This window comes from Vipera berus (assembly GCF_964194415.1).
Source record: "Vipera berus genome assembly, chromosome: 2".
Taxonomy (NCBI): domain Eukaryota; kingdom Metazoa; phylum Chordata; class Lepidosauria; order Squamata; family Viperidae; genus Vipera; species Vipera berus.
In genome coordinates this window covers 43,875,078-43,890,827 of record NC_138203.1, presented here as the reverse complement: position 1 = coordinate 43,890,827, position 15,750 = coordinate 43,875,078, and the positions used below count along the sequence as shown (strand labels likewise).

General features: G+C 36.0%; 1 protein-coding gene across 2 annotated transcripts; it reads left to right on the top strand.

Moving 5' to 3' along the window:
• The first annotated feature begins 85 nt into the window (after positions 1-85).
• Positions 86-15,112, top strand: RIOK2 (RIO kinase 2). Of its 2 annotated transcripts, none has more exons than XM_081320550.1 (10): positions 86-262; positions 1,509-1,643; positions 2,540-2,656; positions 2,812-2,987; positions 5,541-5,629; positions 8,113-8,304; positions 9,029-9,121; positions 9,806-10,279; positions 11,450-11,546; positions 13,793-15,112. In XM_081320550.1, exons 2-10 carry the CDS (start codon positions 1,511-1,513, stop codon positions 13,952-13,954), a joined length of 1,533 nt encoding a protein of 510 aa, XP_081176676.1. In that variant the 5' UTR covers positions 86-262; positions 1,509-1,510; the 3' UTR covers positions 13,955-15,112. The 2 variants fall into 2 exon arrangements, with proteins under 2 accessions (XP_081176676.1, XP_081176675.1); XM_081320549.1 differs by having other exon boundaries at positions 1,505-1,643.
• The last annotated feature ends 638 nt before the right edge of the window (positions 15,113-15,750 follow it).

The following is a 15,750-nucleotide window of genomic DNA, read 5'->3' as shown; positions in this document are numbered from 1 at the left end:
TCTGAAACGAAGAACGGCCTCTTTAAAAACAAAAAAATCCCCCAACGAGGAGAGGAAGCGGGTGACATTTTTGCGCGTGCGCATCAGACGGACAGGAAGAGGAGCGCGCATGCGTATCTCAAAGAACAAAACGAGGTTTGGGCGTCTTGAGCGTTCGTGTTTCCTTTGGACTGCGGGTGAATATCCAGACGACACCATGGGAAAATTGAACGTGGTTTTACTCCGATACCTTTCCCGGGATCATTTTAGGGTCCTTACTGCGGTAAGACTGCGTTGGCGGATTCAATTTATATAATCCAGCGGACGGTTTGAGATCTGCATTGGTCGGGACGGCCACGTGTCCCCTTCTGCAAGAGATTTAGGATGGCTCCGGGTAAAAGTGCTGAGACCGGAGTGGAGGCGTGCGACCATCCAGATGTTCTTAAACTTCCAGAATCCTTCGCTGTTAGGCATGCTGACTGGAATTGTTGGAAGTTCAGGAACATCTGGGGTTTCCCCATCTGTTTACAGATGAGGAGCCGTTTGCTTTTTTAAAAAAAACATAGATAACATTATGTTGACTTACCTTAAGTCTGTCTTTGGAAAGATGATCGAAAGTAGAACTCCCCAAATACTGAAATGCCAAAAGAAGAAAAATGCCGGCCTTGTCTTCTTGAGTGCCTGCAATTAGTGCAGGTTCGAGTCCCACCAGGCTCAAGGTTGACTCAGCCTTCCATCCTTCCGAGGTAGGTAAAATGAGGACCCAGATTGTTGGGGGCAATTAAGCTGACTTTGTAATAATGCCGCTTGGGGTGTGTGTGAAAGCCCTAATAAGCAGGCATATACATAGAATGAAGGCTACTGCTAAGTTTGTAAGCCGCTCTGAGTCTTCGGAGAAGGGCGGGATATAAATGGAATTAAAATAAAAAAAATAAAAATACTGTTTACCGTTCTCTTTTCTTGCAATTTTAGCTACGTGCTATTAAAATTAAGGATATATATTATATACTTATATAAGGAAATATATTAGTATATATCCTATATAATAAGGATATTTATCCGTGTAGTAGAGCTTATTACTGGTCTTTCCTATTATCTTCTATTGTTATCTATGATTATCACTTAGTTGTTTGTCTTTACATCGAGAGCTTATGTACTGGAGATGAATTCCTTGTGTGTTCAATCTATTAAACTTTAACCCAGTCTTCCCGAGGATGGTGCAGTCTATGACTTTCGTTTTCTCCAATTATCCTAAATGGTTGGTGTGAATTAGTTGCTTTTAGAAGATATTGAGTTAGGATTAATCTAGACTCGAAGTAAGGACTGCCAAGAATTTGTTCTCTTATTCATTTGCCTTGAGAATGGCATTTCTAGACTAAACGATCTACATTTTATCAGAATATCAATGTTAAAGGAAATACATTCAAAATATACATTAGTACATATAAAATACAATTAAGAGAGTAGAAAGGATATTAATTTAGGCTTATCATAATAAAGTTTGAATTTATTCTTTTTATTATAGGTAGAAATGGGCATGAAGAATCATGACATAGTCCCTCCTAGTTTGATTGCTTCCATTGCCAGTCTTAAACATGGGGGTTGTAATAAAATTCTGAAAGAATTAACAAAACACAGACTTATATCTTATGAACGAACAAAAAGTAAGTATAAATGTTTTTATTCTTTGTGCATGTACATGTACACCTACTAACAAAGTTAGGTTGTATTAATGCATTTTTACTATCATGTTTCAGATTATATAAATAAGAGAAAACAGAGAATTTGTCATCATTTTAGATACATTCACTCCCCTTTATACTTAAGTACAGAGCTTATGCTTTAGCTTAGTTATTTGAACTTTCTGTTGAATTGAATAAACAATTATAAGATGTTGTTCTGAGATAAACTATTTTGAATCCTTTCAGTGATTTAAAACGGTTTTTCCCAACTTTTTGTCCTTACATTGCCTTGGGCTACAGTGCCCAACACATTCAATAGAAGAGAATATACAGTATGTAGCTCGGGGTTGTTCTGAGATTGGTTATTGCAATCAACTTGACTGGTACAACCAAGCTCAGAAAATATCAAGGCCTCCATAGTCGTGTTTATTTCTTTGAATGCCATCTCAGTGGCTAGGTAAGTCTAAGCAGTTTACAGATTCCAATTAGAAATAATAGATATTACTATAGAACTAATAAAAATAAAAAACTGACATAATATATACAACATGTCAGGAAAGATATCCAATTCTTATTATTACAATAACCACCAGGGAGCAAATCCCTGGGTCGCCTGGAAAGCCAATTTTTCACAGCTGTACCACATCCTGTTCCACAAAGTAAGCCCATTTACAGAGAATATATGCCTTGGAATGTCCATAGGTTGACTGTCTTACAGCTGAGACCTGAAGCATATCAGTCCTTCCAGATTGTATTTGTCGAGCAGAAACAACAGGATGATTGGCAACGTTAGGAATTATAGTTCAATATAATTGCAGGGTTATATTATCAGAAGTATAATATTAAGTTATTAATATATCCATATTTTAATTTTTCAGCTGTCCAAGGTTATCGATTAACTAATGGAGGATACGATTACCTTGCCTTGAAAACACTGACTTCCCGAGACATGATCTGTTCTGTTGGGAACCAAATGGGTGTTGGAAAAGAATCAGGTATTTTAAACACTAGTTTAATTGGCAGTGAAAAGGTGGGAAAGTTATCATAAACTTTGTTCGTAAATTCCCCCCCCCTCCTCCCAAATGCTGACTGTTGAAACTCTCTGCTTAGTGATAATGTCTATATGTATGAATGAAATTTTGTTTTAAAGATATTTACATTGTTGCAAATGAAAAAGAAGAGCAATTTGCATTAAAACTGCATAGGCTTGGGAGGACCTCCTTTCGGAACTTGAAAAACAAGCGTGATTACCATAAACACAGACATAAGATGTCCTGGCTCTACCTCTCCCGTCTTGCTGCAATGAAAGAATTTACCTATATGAAGGTACTACTTATATATCCCTGCTTGATGACCCAGGGTAATTGTAATTGAGAATAAGATACATCCAAGTCTCGATTGTCTTCCTATAATTTCCTTTTCACTCATTAAAATGATGGTTTGATTTGTAATGGCCAGGGTTTAATAATAAATGATGATGATGATGATGGAAGAGACCTTGGAGGTCATCTAGTGCAACCCCCTGCTCAGGCAGGAAACCCTATGCCATTTCAGACAAATGGCTGTCCAATCTCTTTTTAAAAACTTCCAGTGTTGGGAGCATTCACAGCTTCTGGAGGCAGGTTGTTCCACTGATTAATTGTTCTAACTGTCAGGAAATTTCTCCTTAGTTCTAGGTTGCTTCTCTCTTTGATTAGGGTTTTTTTTTTCTTAAACTACTTTTCTGTTCCTGATAAGTCTTGTAAGAATCATCATGAGCTTATTTTTTGAGTTCATTTAGCTCATCCATAATTGTGATTCACAACTAGATTTACCAATAAGTTTTATTGTTTTTATTTTTTCCTTTATCTTGTCTTTTCCTATTATTTTGTTTTTTGTTACTTTTGTTCTATTTTATTAAACAAAAGCAAAAAGATTTTACCATTATGTGGTAGCAGAGTAATAATTAAATTTTATAATAATGGCTACTAAACATGCCTGGCAGATTAGAGCAGACATGTCAAACACAAGGCCCGGCGGCTGGATCTGGCCCGCGAAGTGGTTTCATGTGGCCTGCGAAGCCATCCTGGAAACAGTGAGGGAATGGCCCCCGCTGCCTTGGTCCCGGCCCAGGCCCGGCAGGAGCCAATGTACAATTTTGTGGTGGTCATCTATGCTGAAATACATTCAGTCTTAGCTCCACAAGGCCATCTGGAAACAGTGAGGGACCGGCCCCTGCTGCATTGGCACTGCCCCCTGGGTGCACACTGGGGAGGTATCACCCTTTGTGAGGAATGAAGAAATGCACCATCGCCTGGAAGTGGCCAGCACATGGCCCTGCCTATTTTGGGCAGGCTAGGGGCTGGGCATCGTTGCGCTTCTCTTCAGATCCATGCCACCCAGCTCAGCTTCTTAGCACTGTGAGAAGAGTGCCCCGCTGCCTACCGAACAATGGCTAATGACTTTCTTTTACCGGTCTACTATAGAGACCGTCCTAGCGTTGTATTGTGGTTTGGTATGCTGGCCTGACAGCTACGGATAGGAAAGTATTACAGAGGGTGGTGAGCACAGCACAAAACATCGTGGCTGTCCCCTGACACCACTGGATGACATCTCCAGGGCTCATTGCCTTGGAAGAGTGAGGAAAATTCTCAGGGACGACTTACAACCTGGTCGGTACTTCTTTACTCTCCTACCATCGGGTAGGAGATACAGGAGTATAGCCAGCCGTACCAACAGGCTGAAGAACAACTTCTATCCATGGGCTGTCAGGCTCTTGAACGGGAAATAACTTTATGTATGATTGACTTGTGAGGCCGGTGTGTTGTGCAATTAGCTCACATGGTGTAACAAGATGGTGGGTTTGTTGTAACTGTGAGTTGCGGGGGGGGCACAAAGGGAGGCTCAGCCAATCTCAATGTATATATGGTTGTACTTTGACAATAAAGGTTCATTCATTCATTCATTATTAGAATTTCCATAATATTCATGAAAACTGAATTCGAAAATCCTTTGTGTTCTGGCCACTTTCATTTCCATAAAGAATGCTACAAAGAGAAAGATGCAGAGAATACAACCAAAACAAGATAGAAATTGGAGCACATGCCATATGAGACACAAATAAAAAATACAGGGTTTATAACATTTTGAGATATTAATAAACAGTTTTCTTCTATGGTATAACCATAGATTTTGAGATCATTCAAATCAGGAAAATTAGACATGCAAAGAAAAACCACCCCAACTTACAAATTGGATGTCACAGGATTGTGGTAGACGTCCTTGAAAAGGGATCAGACAAATATATGGATGTGACTAGTAATGGCTGGTAATTACTATGTTTAAATGGCTATACCCCATTTAAAAATACTGTGTATGCTAGCAGATAAGTCCCTCCACGAATAAGTTGATCCTTGAATTTTAATCAAAATACCATGAAAGATTTCCTTTCCACACATAAGACAACCTGCATTTTTCATGGTACTTTGGTTAAAAAAATATGGATGGGCTTCTCTGTGGCTGTATACAGGATATATAGCTATCTTATACTTTTAAAAAGTATTGTCAACTATACTGTCTTATAAGCTCATTCACAGATGAGCCAAACTCAATTTTAGAGGTATATTCTGGCATCTAAAACTATTAGCTTATCCACCAGTATGTATGATATTTTAGTATCATTTGTTGAAGAGCAAGTCCAGATATTTCCTTCAGTCAATGTTTTTTTGAGTAGCCACCTTAAGAAATGAAAGGGATCTTTGGCCTGATATAACAACGCCACTCCTGTATTTGTGCATCATTTGTAGAAATGTGTTTGGGTTATTCATTTCCCCTTCAGAAGGAAATTTATTTACTCATGTTGTCTGTGTGTATTTCTTTGGTTCTTTCCTCCTTGACCAGGTTTTGTATGACAGACAGTTTCCTGTTCCAAAACCATATGACTACAACAGACATGCAGTAGTAATGGAACTTGTCAATGGCTACCCACTGTAAGTATCAGTGCTTGCCTGGCACAGACCTGTTAAGACTTCTTTACTTCCAGTGTGGTAAACTGATAAGCTGCCAGACACTGCTATTTGAAAAAAAACCACAGAGAAATAGTTATTCTCTTCAGGACACATTTCAGAAGGAATAAGCCAAAATATGCCAGTTGAATTACATATGAACTGCCCTCATTTAATGTAAACAATTACCATTTTAATACTACTCGGTCTCCAACTAGATAGTTATTGGCATAAATGGCTCTTTTCCCCACACTTCATGGTTGGCTTAAATTAGAAATGGGTAAGTTTGGGAAACATTGTGTTTTTTTACTGATATGTTTCTAATTTTTTGAAAATGCTGTAAAATACTTCCTTTTAAAATAATATATAAAATTATTAAGGTAAGCGCAGTACTCCCAAAAAAATTTCTCAAAACAATTGAAAATTATTATATTAGTAATAGGAGTAACGCAGTTTACCATATTGGATGTTAAACGTTTTCTGGGTTCCTATGTAGACGTAGGGTGAGCTAAACAGCATTGTTCTCAAATGCACTGAGAGGAAAACTCTTTTCTTCCTCCAGTGAACGCTGACATTGTCACAAGAAGAGGAAAAACTTCATCCTCCTTCCTGATAGGGTTTTATCTTGTTGATTTTTGATGGAAGAACGGGTGGCTCTGTTCCTGTCTTCTGTTCAGCTGCAACATAACGAGAGGAGTTGAAACACTGGCAGCAGGACTGATTTACTCACATTTATTTATTTTTTAAAAAAAGACTGAAAGGAAAAGTAATGCCCAGTTCCCCGACATTCTGATTTTTAAATATTTAAATGCCTGCATAGTTCAGAGCTAGATGGTAACTGCTAAACAGCTTGACTTGATTGCAGTGATGATAGGTACATAGCACACATCATCCTAAAGAAGGTCTACCTATGTGGCTGCTAAGAGTTGATACCAATTTGATGCATATAGACCAGGGGTAGGCAACCTCGGCTCTTTTATGACTCATGGACTTCAACTCCCAGAATTCCTGAGTCAGCTATAATTTTTCCGGCTTTCCTGTCCATGAGTCATAAAAGAGCCGAGGTTGCCTATCCCTGATATAGACACGATAGCTAAATACCAAAGTATGTAATAAAACAAACTTCTTAACAAAGCAGTGAATTATTTCAAGAAGCCCTGCTTAACTTCTCCAAAAAAAGATTTTCAAAGTAAATGGTTACTGCAGCATAACAAGCATTGTGCTAGTAGTAATTTCTTTTTAGCGCTAAACTATTAGCCCTTTCCTTTCAAATGACGGTGTCAAAGATACTGTATCTTCCGCCGGTGCCACTATTTTTATTTTCCATTCATGCTTTAAACTTATTTGCTAGCATGGTTGCCATTACCAGCAACGTAACTTTTTTTGCTATTTTATTTTATTTTGGTAAAACAGCTAATGTATATGATGTAATTCAGTATAAGCATACAAAGATTGCAATCGTTAGCGTTCTTCCTAAAAGACAATGCCCAGAACTGGCAGAATATTCTAGATGCAGAATAGAGAGGAATAATGACTTCTTTTGAACTTGATGTTTTACTTCTACTAATAGAGTGTAGGAGTTCCTTTGAGTTTTCTGCATTACACTATTAACTCATGTTTAGCTTGTGATTCCACCACGACACCTAGATTCTTCCTGCATATGCTGCTGTCCAGTATGATCCATACTATACATATTTATCATATTGTCTAACCGAGAGGTGTCGAACTGCCAACCCGTGGGCCAGATGCATCATAACGAAAACGTGCCCACCCCACTGCTGGCAATGGCAAAAAAGTCACCATACCTCGCGGCACATCACGTGATATTGCGAGTTTGACACCCCTGGTCTAACCTTATGTTGAACAGTATGGAGCCCTGAAATGTTCCACTCAAGGCTTCCCTTCACCCTTTTTGCTTTTTTGTTATGGAAGGAGGGAGAGAGATTCTTCGTAGTTCTATGTTTTCGGGCGTTGGAAAAGTTTCTGAAGACAAATGGTTGCTATATGCAGTTGTGACTCATACCATATTAATATTGTAGAAATTTTCCACCTTATTTTTCAGGCAATATATTTCCATCGCTTGTTCTTTGTTAATTCAACTTCTTTGTTGTCTTGACCTTGCTCTAATGTGGAGTTTCTGACAGGTATATGTAGATAAATGCTTAGACATATATACGTATGCATGCACACACACACACAATTGCACATACATTCAAGGCTTATTTATTGCTGAGTGACTGGTATAATCAGTAGGGTTTATTGCCCGAGTGGGACCGCCTTGTGTTGACATAACAAGGAAACTAAGCAGTGCATATTATTTTGTCTGAGTTTATAATTTTTTTGGCTTTCCTGTTGTTCTAGTGAGGTTTTTTTTTTCCTCTTCAGGCAATTATATTCTAATGTGATACTGTTTTTCCCTATTACTAAATGGAGCTTCTATCTTACATTTTTTTAAAAAAAATATGTAGGAGTCAAGTGCATCATCTTGAAGACCCTGCATCCCTATATAATGAGTTAATGGAGTTAATTGTAAAACTTGCCAACCATGGCTTGATCCATGGTGATTTTAATGAATTCAATCTCATGTTAGATGATAAAGACCAGGTTACAATGATTGATTTCCCACAGATGGTATCAACCTCTCATGCAAATGCTGAATGGTGAGTAACATAATAATAATAATAATAATAATAATAATAATAATAATAATAATAATAATAATAATAATAATAATAATAATAATAATATAATGATGATGATGATGATGATGTAGTTGGAAGGGACCTTGGAGGTCATCTAGTCCAATCCCCTGCTCAGGCAGGAAACCCTATACCATTTCAGGCAAATGGCTGTCCAGTCTCTTCTTAAAAACTTCCAGTGTTGGAGCATTCACCACTTCTGGAGGCAGGTTGTTCCACTGGTTAAATAGTGTATGTGGCTCAACTAAGTTGTCCTGGTTTAAATTTCAGCTAACTCTTACATTATTGCAACTAAGCTTTGCTGAACTATAATGGCTTGTTCACTACATTCTAGTTGGTAGCTTACAGGCCAGTAAATCATAATCATGGTAAACCAAAGCACTTGATGCATTAACCACTATGTAAAATAATTTATTTTTGAGAAATTCAGATAATTCTTTTTGTAACTTTTATTTTAAAAATTATTGTAAATTTGCATTGGAATATATCCAAGAGCTTTTTCCTAATTTAATAATGCCATCTGGAATTTCTGTTTTCATTCTTGAGCTTGATTTTTGCCTTTTGATTCTTCTTATTGTAAAGTTTGTTCCATGGATATTTTAATGCTTTATTCTAATTAAGCCATGAAGAGTCTTATAGATAGTGGCTAGATATAAATGACAACCTTTTAATCATTTAAATTCAGGTATTTTGACAGAGATGTAAAATGTATACGTGATTTCTTCATGAAGCGCTTCAGCTATGAAAGTGAACTATATCCAACTTTCAAGGATGTTAGGTAAGCTGTATGGTATATTAAGACATGGACATGTATTTCATTACATGTATGTAATTTGTTATTAATCATGTAGGGATTAATTTAACACAAGGTTTAAAGTAGCTATTTTGTAGTAAATTGATGTTAATTTATCTATAGTATGTTCTGGAGTTTCAAGATGTTTAAACATTTTGGGCATGTTATTAAAATCAATAACTATGAATCAAATTCTTTGTAGAAAACTGTATACAAGCAGGCATTCTTTTTTATATGATCATTTGCTCTACAGATAGACCTCGGTAACTTTTTTCTTACTGTATTATGAAGGGAACCCATTGTTCCCATTTACTTCCACTTCCCACTATCATTTTCACTTATATTCAGACTTTTTGTTGATCTGAATAGAAATATCTCTCTTTTTCTTTATAATCATTATCTAAAAAAGACTCATCTTTCCTTCCTCCATCCTCATTTTGAAAAAATAAAACACTGAGTCCACTTACAATACACAACTAATAATTATTTTAGTAATTTCTAGAAGTCCATCTCAAGATCACAATTCTTTTTTCCTCCTCTCCTTTTGGAAAGATTATAAATAAGCAATGGGGTGGGGTGTTTTTGGGGGGGGGCGGGGGAGGAAGTATTTTGATTGTGAGTGTTACTTGAGAAATTATTTTTGTTTCACTTTTATTTCAACATTACCAGGAAAGAGTGTTCTCTTGATGTTGAAATTTCAGCCAGCGGTTACACCGAAGAAATGCAGGAAGATGATGAATTACTTTACCTGGATTGCCCTCAATATGAGAATCGTAAAACTGAGACATTTTCTGATGTGCAAGATCCAGAAGGAGAGATTGCCTCGCGTAACAGCGTAGATCAGACGACTGATGAGAACTTCATACATGAGATAAAAGGAGCTTCAGGAGCTTTGCTGCAGAACCCTGAGGAAGATGAAGAGGAAGGCAGTTTAGATTTGCAGGGATTCAGCTGTGCCTTACATCAGATTGAAGGGCAGGTGATGACTGACGAGAAGTCTGACTCTGAAAGCTCTGTCGTTGACTGTCCTGGTGATAAAAAGAACCTTGAAAAATCTACCCAGTTGGAAGATCAAGAACGTGAAGATGAATGCTCCAGTCTGGTTGACTTGTCTACATTAAACAGGGAATTTAGACCTTTCAGGTAGAGAGCTTTATTAAACATTTAGAAGCGTTCTATGTATTGTTTCTTTGTTCAGCTTTTCCAGAAGGTGAGCTCCCCTCTCAACATTCTCAAGTATTAAGCATATATTCTTTGCAGATAGTGTTTTTCACTGGTGAGTTTGTTTCAAATGTTGGCACATACTCTGAACTTCATTTTAACTTCCTTACATTTAATACGCTCTTTTGCAAGCTACAAAGTCACCAGGTTGTTATCGCTATTTCTTAATTGATCCTGACATGAAAATGTTAAAAATTTGCAGATTTCCCACTAATATATATTGATAATTTAAATGGCAGCTTGTGTTTGATCAGTTCATGATGGAGGAACATGGATCCTTTTACTTTGACATAAACTGTCATTTCTTATTTCTAAGAGCTACAAAAGATGTGACAAGTAATTTTTTTTCTTGGGGGGGGGGAATACAGGAGCTAAGAACAAAATAAGTCAGTTGGGCCTGGAAGAATACCTACTTATTTATGTTTTTATTTTAAAAAAAAAAGTTAAAAAAAACAAACACCACTCTACCAGAATTTATTGCTGCTAAACATGGGCAGTTGAATGTTTTCAAGGGTGGCAAAAATGCAGGCAGGGAGACTGGGTGGGCCACAAGTTGCCTCTCTTGCTTTATTCTATCCATTTGTTTCAAGTTTTTAAGATTTGTTCTGTGTGCCCAGAAAGTTTCAAACAGTTTTACTGTGTACTAATCAGCTTGCTCGTCTTACATAGAGAAGTGGGTTCTCCAACATAAGACTACTATATCCAAATAATGCCTACCGTGGAGATGAATACATGGTGTGGGTGGCAAGACAAAGGGTAGATGCTTATGTAGCTGCAAGATGAAGAGGTCAGGCTAAGTCAGTCTCCTGCCAGTTCAACATTTAAAAACAACATATGTAAGAACATTTGGAAGGCAGGTGTGAATAACCCTAATAACTCAATAAACCAGATTGCTTTAAGGCACCCGGAGAACAACCTCCATTCCCTTAGCAAGTTTTGTAGTGAATTTCTTGGTGCATTATGTCCATTAACAAAATTGGTATTCTGGAAACAGCCTTTGTGAATGTTACTGTCCCAGTGTGTTTGCATGGGAAAAGCTACTTGGCAGAATGTGGTTTAAAAGTGACTGATTAAAAATGTTTCTTATTTCAGGGATGAAGAAAGCTTGTTTCATGTCAATCAGCACAGGACAAGAACCACTAGCATGACTTCAGTACGGAGCACAACAAGCCAGTCAACAATTCCTCCTGTAAGTTTTTACATAATGAGTCTCAGAAACTCCTTCCTTCCCCAATCATCTACTGCCAAGCCTGACTGCAGATTCAGGAACATTGTGCAATATAATTTCAGGTGCATTAGATCTTTACTAGGAAATATAAATGTAAATATTTTTATACTGGTAAATATTTTTTCAGCTATTGTTATCGGCCCAAGTAATGGATAAAACCAATTTAAGGGGATCCAAAATATTCAGGTTTTTTTTCCTTAAGCCTCGATCACCTTATTGTTTTTAAATGATTTTTATTGAAGAACAATTAAGATCTAAACAGTTACATTTAATTTTAAATTGGGGGGAAAAAACCCTCTTAATGATGCTTGTATTGAATGGAATGGAAATGACATCTAATCTTAATCTTAACACAGATAACCTCTTTTGAACCTGAAGGTTTTGATGGGATTATTGAGCTTTTCGAGTTATTTTTATACTCAAGTTAGAATTAAGATAAAATTATTTTAAAAAATATATTTTCTGTTTAGTATAATTTTGTAAATACAGCGATCTACTGACTGTACACAACCAAATAAAATATATTTCCACAAAATATGAAAAATATATTTCCATAAATATTTGTTTCAGCTTTCTGCATAACTTTATTAATTTATACTTTGCTTATTCTATAGTGCCTTCAAGTGGCTACATTATATGGAGTAACATGAAATGGAGAATACAAAAATAGCTAAAGCATGCATGGATTTTGAGGATTAATGCTTTCTTTTAAAATTACATTTTACAGCATCTTTGTTAATTTCAATACATGCATCTTCACTGTTTTGATGTTTTGGTAGTATATATAAATAGGAAAATACCACTATTAGCCCCCTTCCATGCCTAAACAAATTTTCCAGCACAGCTTTCCAAACTAGCACAGATGGGGAGATATGAATTCCTCCTTTGATTTGGTGGGGGACCAAATGAATGTTGTGTACCCTTATTCCCCACCCATATCACGATCAACAAGATTGAAAGCAATCTACTTAACAAAAGAGCTCCCTTACTTCTTTTTCATTGCATTGCAAAGAGATTTTCAGAGTGCACTTTGAAAGGCCAAAAAATTGTCTCCCTGGAATCCAGAGATCCCTGAACAAAAGAGGTGGACAAAAAAAATCAATAACATCTTTGTCTTCTAGAAGGTTTAAGTTCCTTACGAATTACTGCTGGTAAAGTAACTATTGTATTCAGTGTTGTATTCTTCAGGATCCTTCCCTGGAGAATCCTGAGATGCAAAGCAAGTTGGAGACAAAAGCTGGTATTACTTTGCAGGAAAAAGAGTAAGGAAAACTGAACTTGGGAGAGAGAAAAAGAGAAGAGGGTATAAGCTAGTTCCCTATAACATCCTTCTTTTCCTTGGTTATGGTTACCGGGATTCCTTGTTTTACTGACCTCTTGAGAGGATTGAAAAGTCTGCTTTGAAACAATTTGACCCAGTGACCTTAAGCCGTTTTTATATCATGCCTGCGTCACGTATAAAATTTAATATTTTTGATGATACCTCCATTAAGCAAAGGTTTCGTATAGATTTGTTTTGACTGGTCATTCCCTAATGTTTTATATCAGTGCTAATTGTATCTTTTCAGTTTTCTTTTTTATAATGTCTCTTGTTTTGGGGAAATAACTTGGAGCAATGTCAGTGAGGATTGCCTCTTTGTCTTATAAACCTGCAGTATGTTTGGCGCTCCAGAGAATGTAATAACTAAATGGGGATTTCAACCTGAAAATAAAACTCGGCATTCTTAGCAACTTCACCACATTATTGCTAATGTCAGGCTCTCCTTTTTCATATGTAGTACTCGCCAAACTAAAATTTATGTATTGTAGCTATGTTCATTAAATTATTTTGCAATGTTGAATGAGGGGAAAATTTTGATCCTCTCTAATGAATCAGGTCTCATCTATTTGTGTACTTCCTGGGCATTCATTTCTGCGCATAGCCACAAGGGGGACTAACATTCTTCTAAACAATCTCAACACTCAAAAGACATGTAAAGCCTCTTGCCTCTTTGCATGACTTGCTTATTCTCAAGTACATTGGTCTTTTTTACTCTATTACAGGTTTTTGCCGACATCAAGAGAAACTAATGTTAAAGACTCCCCAGAAATTTTATTTTGGTTGAAATGGATAGCATGTAATTGAATTATAATATTGTAATTGTAATATTTTGATATTTTTTCATTGCAAAACGAGACTTAATGTTTTGATAAAATTATTATTTCAGGAACTGGTAAAACAGAAGGTAAAACGCCAATTAAATAAACAACAAAAAGCTGCTTTCAGACGACGACTGCAAAAAGGAGAAGCTAACGTTTACACCAAACAACGTCGGGAAAACATGTACAATATCAAATCAAGTTTGGATTCAGCCAGCTTCTGGGAATGACATCCTATGGGGAAACTTACCTCTTTTTTCTCCCATCTCACAAGTCATATGAAATTTGATTTTAAAGAACTACTTGCAGAGAGAATGTCCAGGATTCATGAATGTCAACATAAAAATAATCACATCTTCACAGTCTGGCACAGATTTATGTAAAGTGCATGATGACTGTCTTATACAAATGGCAGTTGTCTTTTGTGTATGACATCACAATGCATATGTGTCAATTGCTGTGGAAATTTGGTCCATTGCTTAGAAAGTCCATTGCATAAGATTTCATTGAAGTGATGTATTCCATTCTTGTATCCTGAGTGAGAGTTTAAAAAATTCCTAAAGTAACAGGCTACATGAGTGTAGGGGAATAGGACTGATCTTAAACCCATAGGGTAAATAATGGTAGACTTTTCAAGTCAATCCATAACTTGGTTGAAACAAATTGCTATTTAATTTCACTGTTTAAATTGCCTTGAAATCTATGCAATAGGTGATATAAAACTTTCAATGATGCTTGGATCTTGGAGTTGTACAAATTTAACACTTGCACAAATATAAAAAATTTAAACCTAAAGTTCTTTTTTCCACATCCCAAAGGTTACCAATATAAACTCTTCCAAACTGTGTCAGTTAATGAAAATGATACTGCACAGACTTGCAAGAACATTTCAAAAAGGTAATAACATACTGCTAATATTTTTTTCATATATTTATTCAACATTTTGCTACTGCCAAGGGTCCTGAGCCCTATAGGTAGGCTTATTTAGCCAAGATGTTGTATCTTTACAATATAAAAAAAATAATTGACATGCTTGATCCGATCTACTGTTATTTAGAAAAAACTAATATAAAAATTTGGAAGCATCCCAAAGGCTATTTGATTTTTTTAAAAATCTATGCTTTGAAAAAACTACAGAAGAACAGAGTAATAAAATTTTTTAAAAATTAGTAGGTAATGACTTAAGAGATAAAAAAAACTCAGTGGAATGACAACTTTCATCAGAACATATTTAACAAGTTACATGTGTAACAGAAAATATTGTTCTATTAAACAGTAATTGTTATTTTTGTATTATGAACACTTATTGCCCTTTAAAAAATTTTGTACTAAGAGTGCTTTTGTTGTTTCAAAAATGCATTAAAATTATCTGGTGTTTTGAAAAGTAATCAACTTTCAAGTGGTATTACTTCCTACAATTAACCAGAAGCCTAACATAGCCATAACTAACCAATGTTCCCTAACTCCAGTTTTATTTAGATTAAAGCTGTCTCTTTATAGATAGAAAAAAGAGTTTAGCCTCAGGTTTTACTGTATATAGAGCATCTTTAAGAAGATTTTTGAAATACCTGAAATCTTTAAAAATCATCATGACATTTATATAAAAGATGAACTCAACAGTGCATCATTCCTGTTTCATATATATACATTCAAATTTATTTTCTAGGAACTTCAGCAAACAGGCTAGATGAATAATGTTCCTGACAATCTGAACAGAGTTGTATGCAATAGGTGCAGAACATTCCACAGAATGAAATTCTTCACTATTTTTCTTACTGCTATATTCAGGATGCCTAACTAATCACTGCAGTTTCAAAAGTTGCAATTGTTTACCCAACTGCTTATTTAATGTTAAATGTGATTTAGGCTTTAGTAGGTTAGTAGAGATTTGTGCTATGAGTTTTAATACTCAGGAATTAAGTAACGTTTGACAATTAAATGGGATAATCCAATGAAATGGTTATGAAAATTATTTTTCTTCCAACCTGTGTTGACAAAATAACTTCCCTTGCAATAGTATTATTTC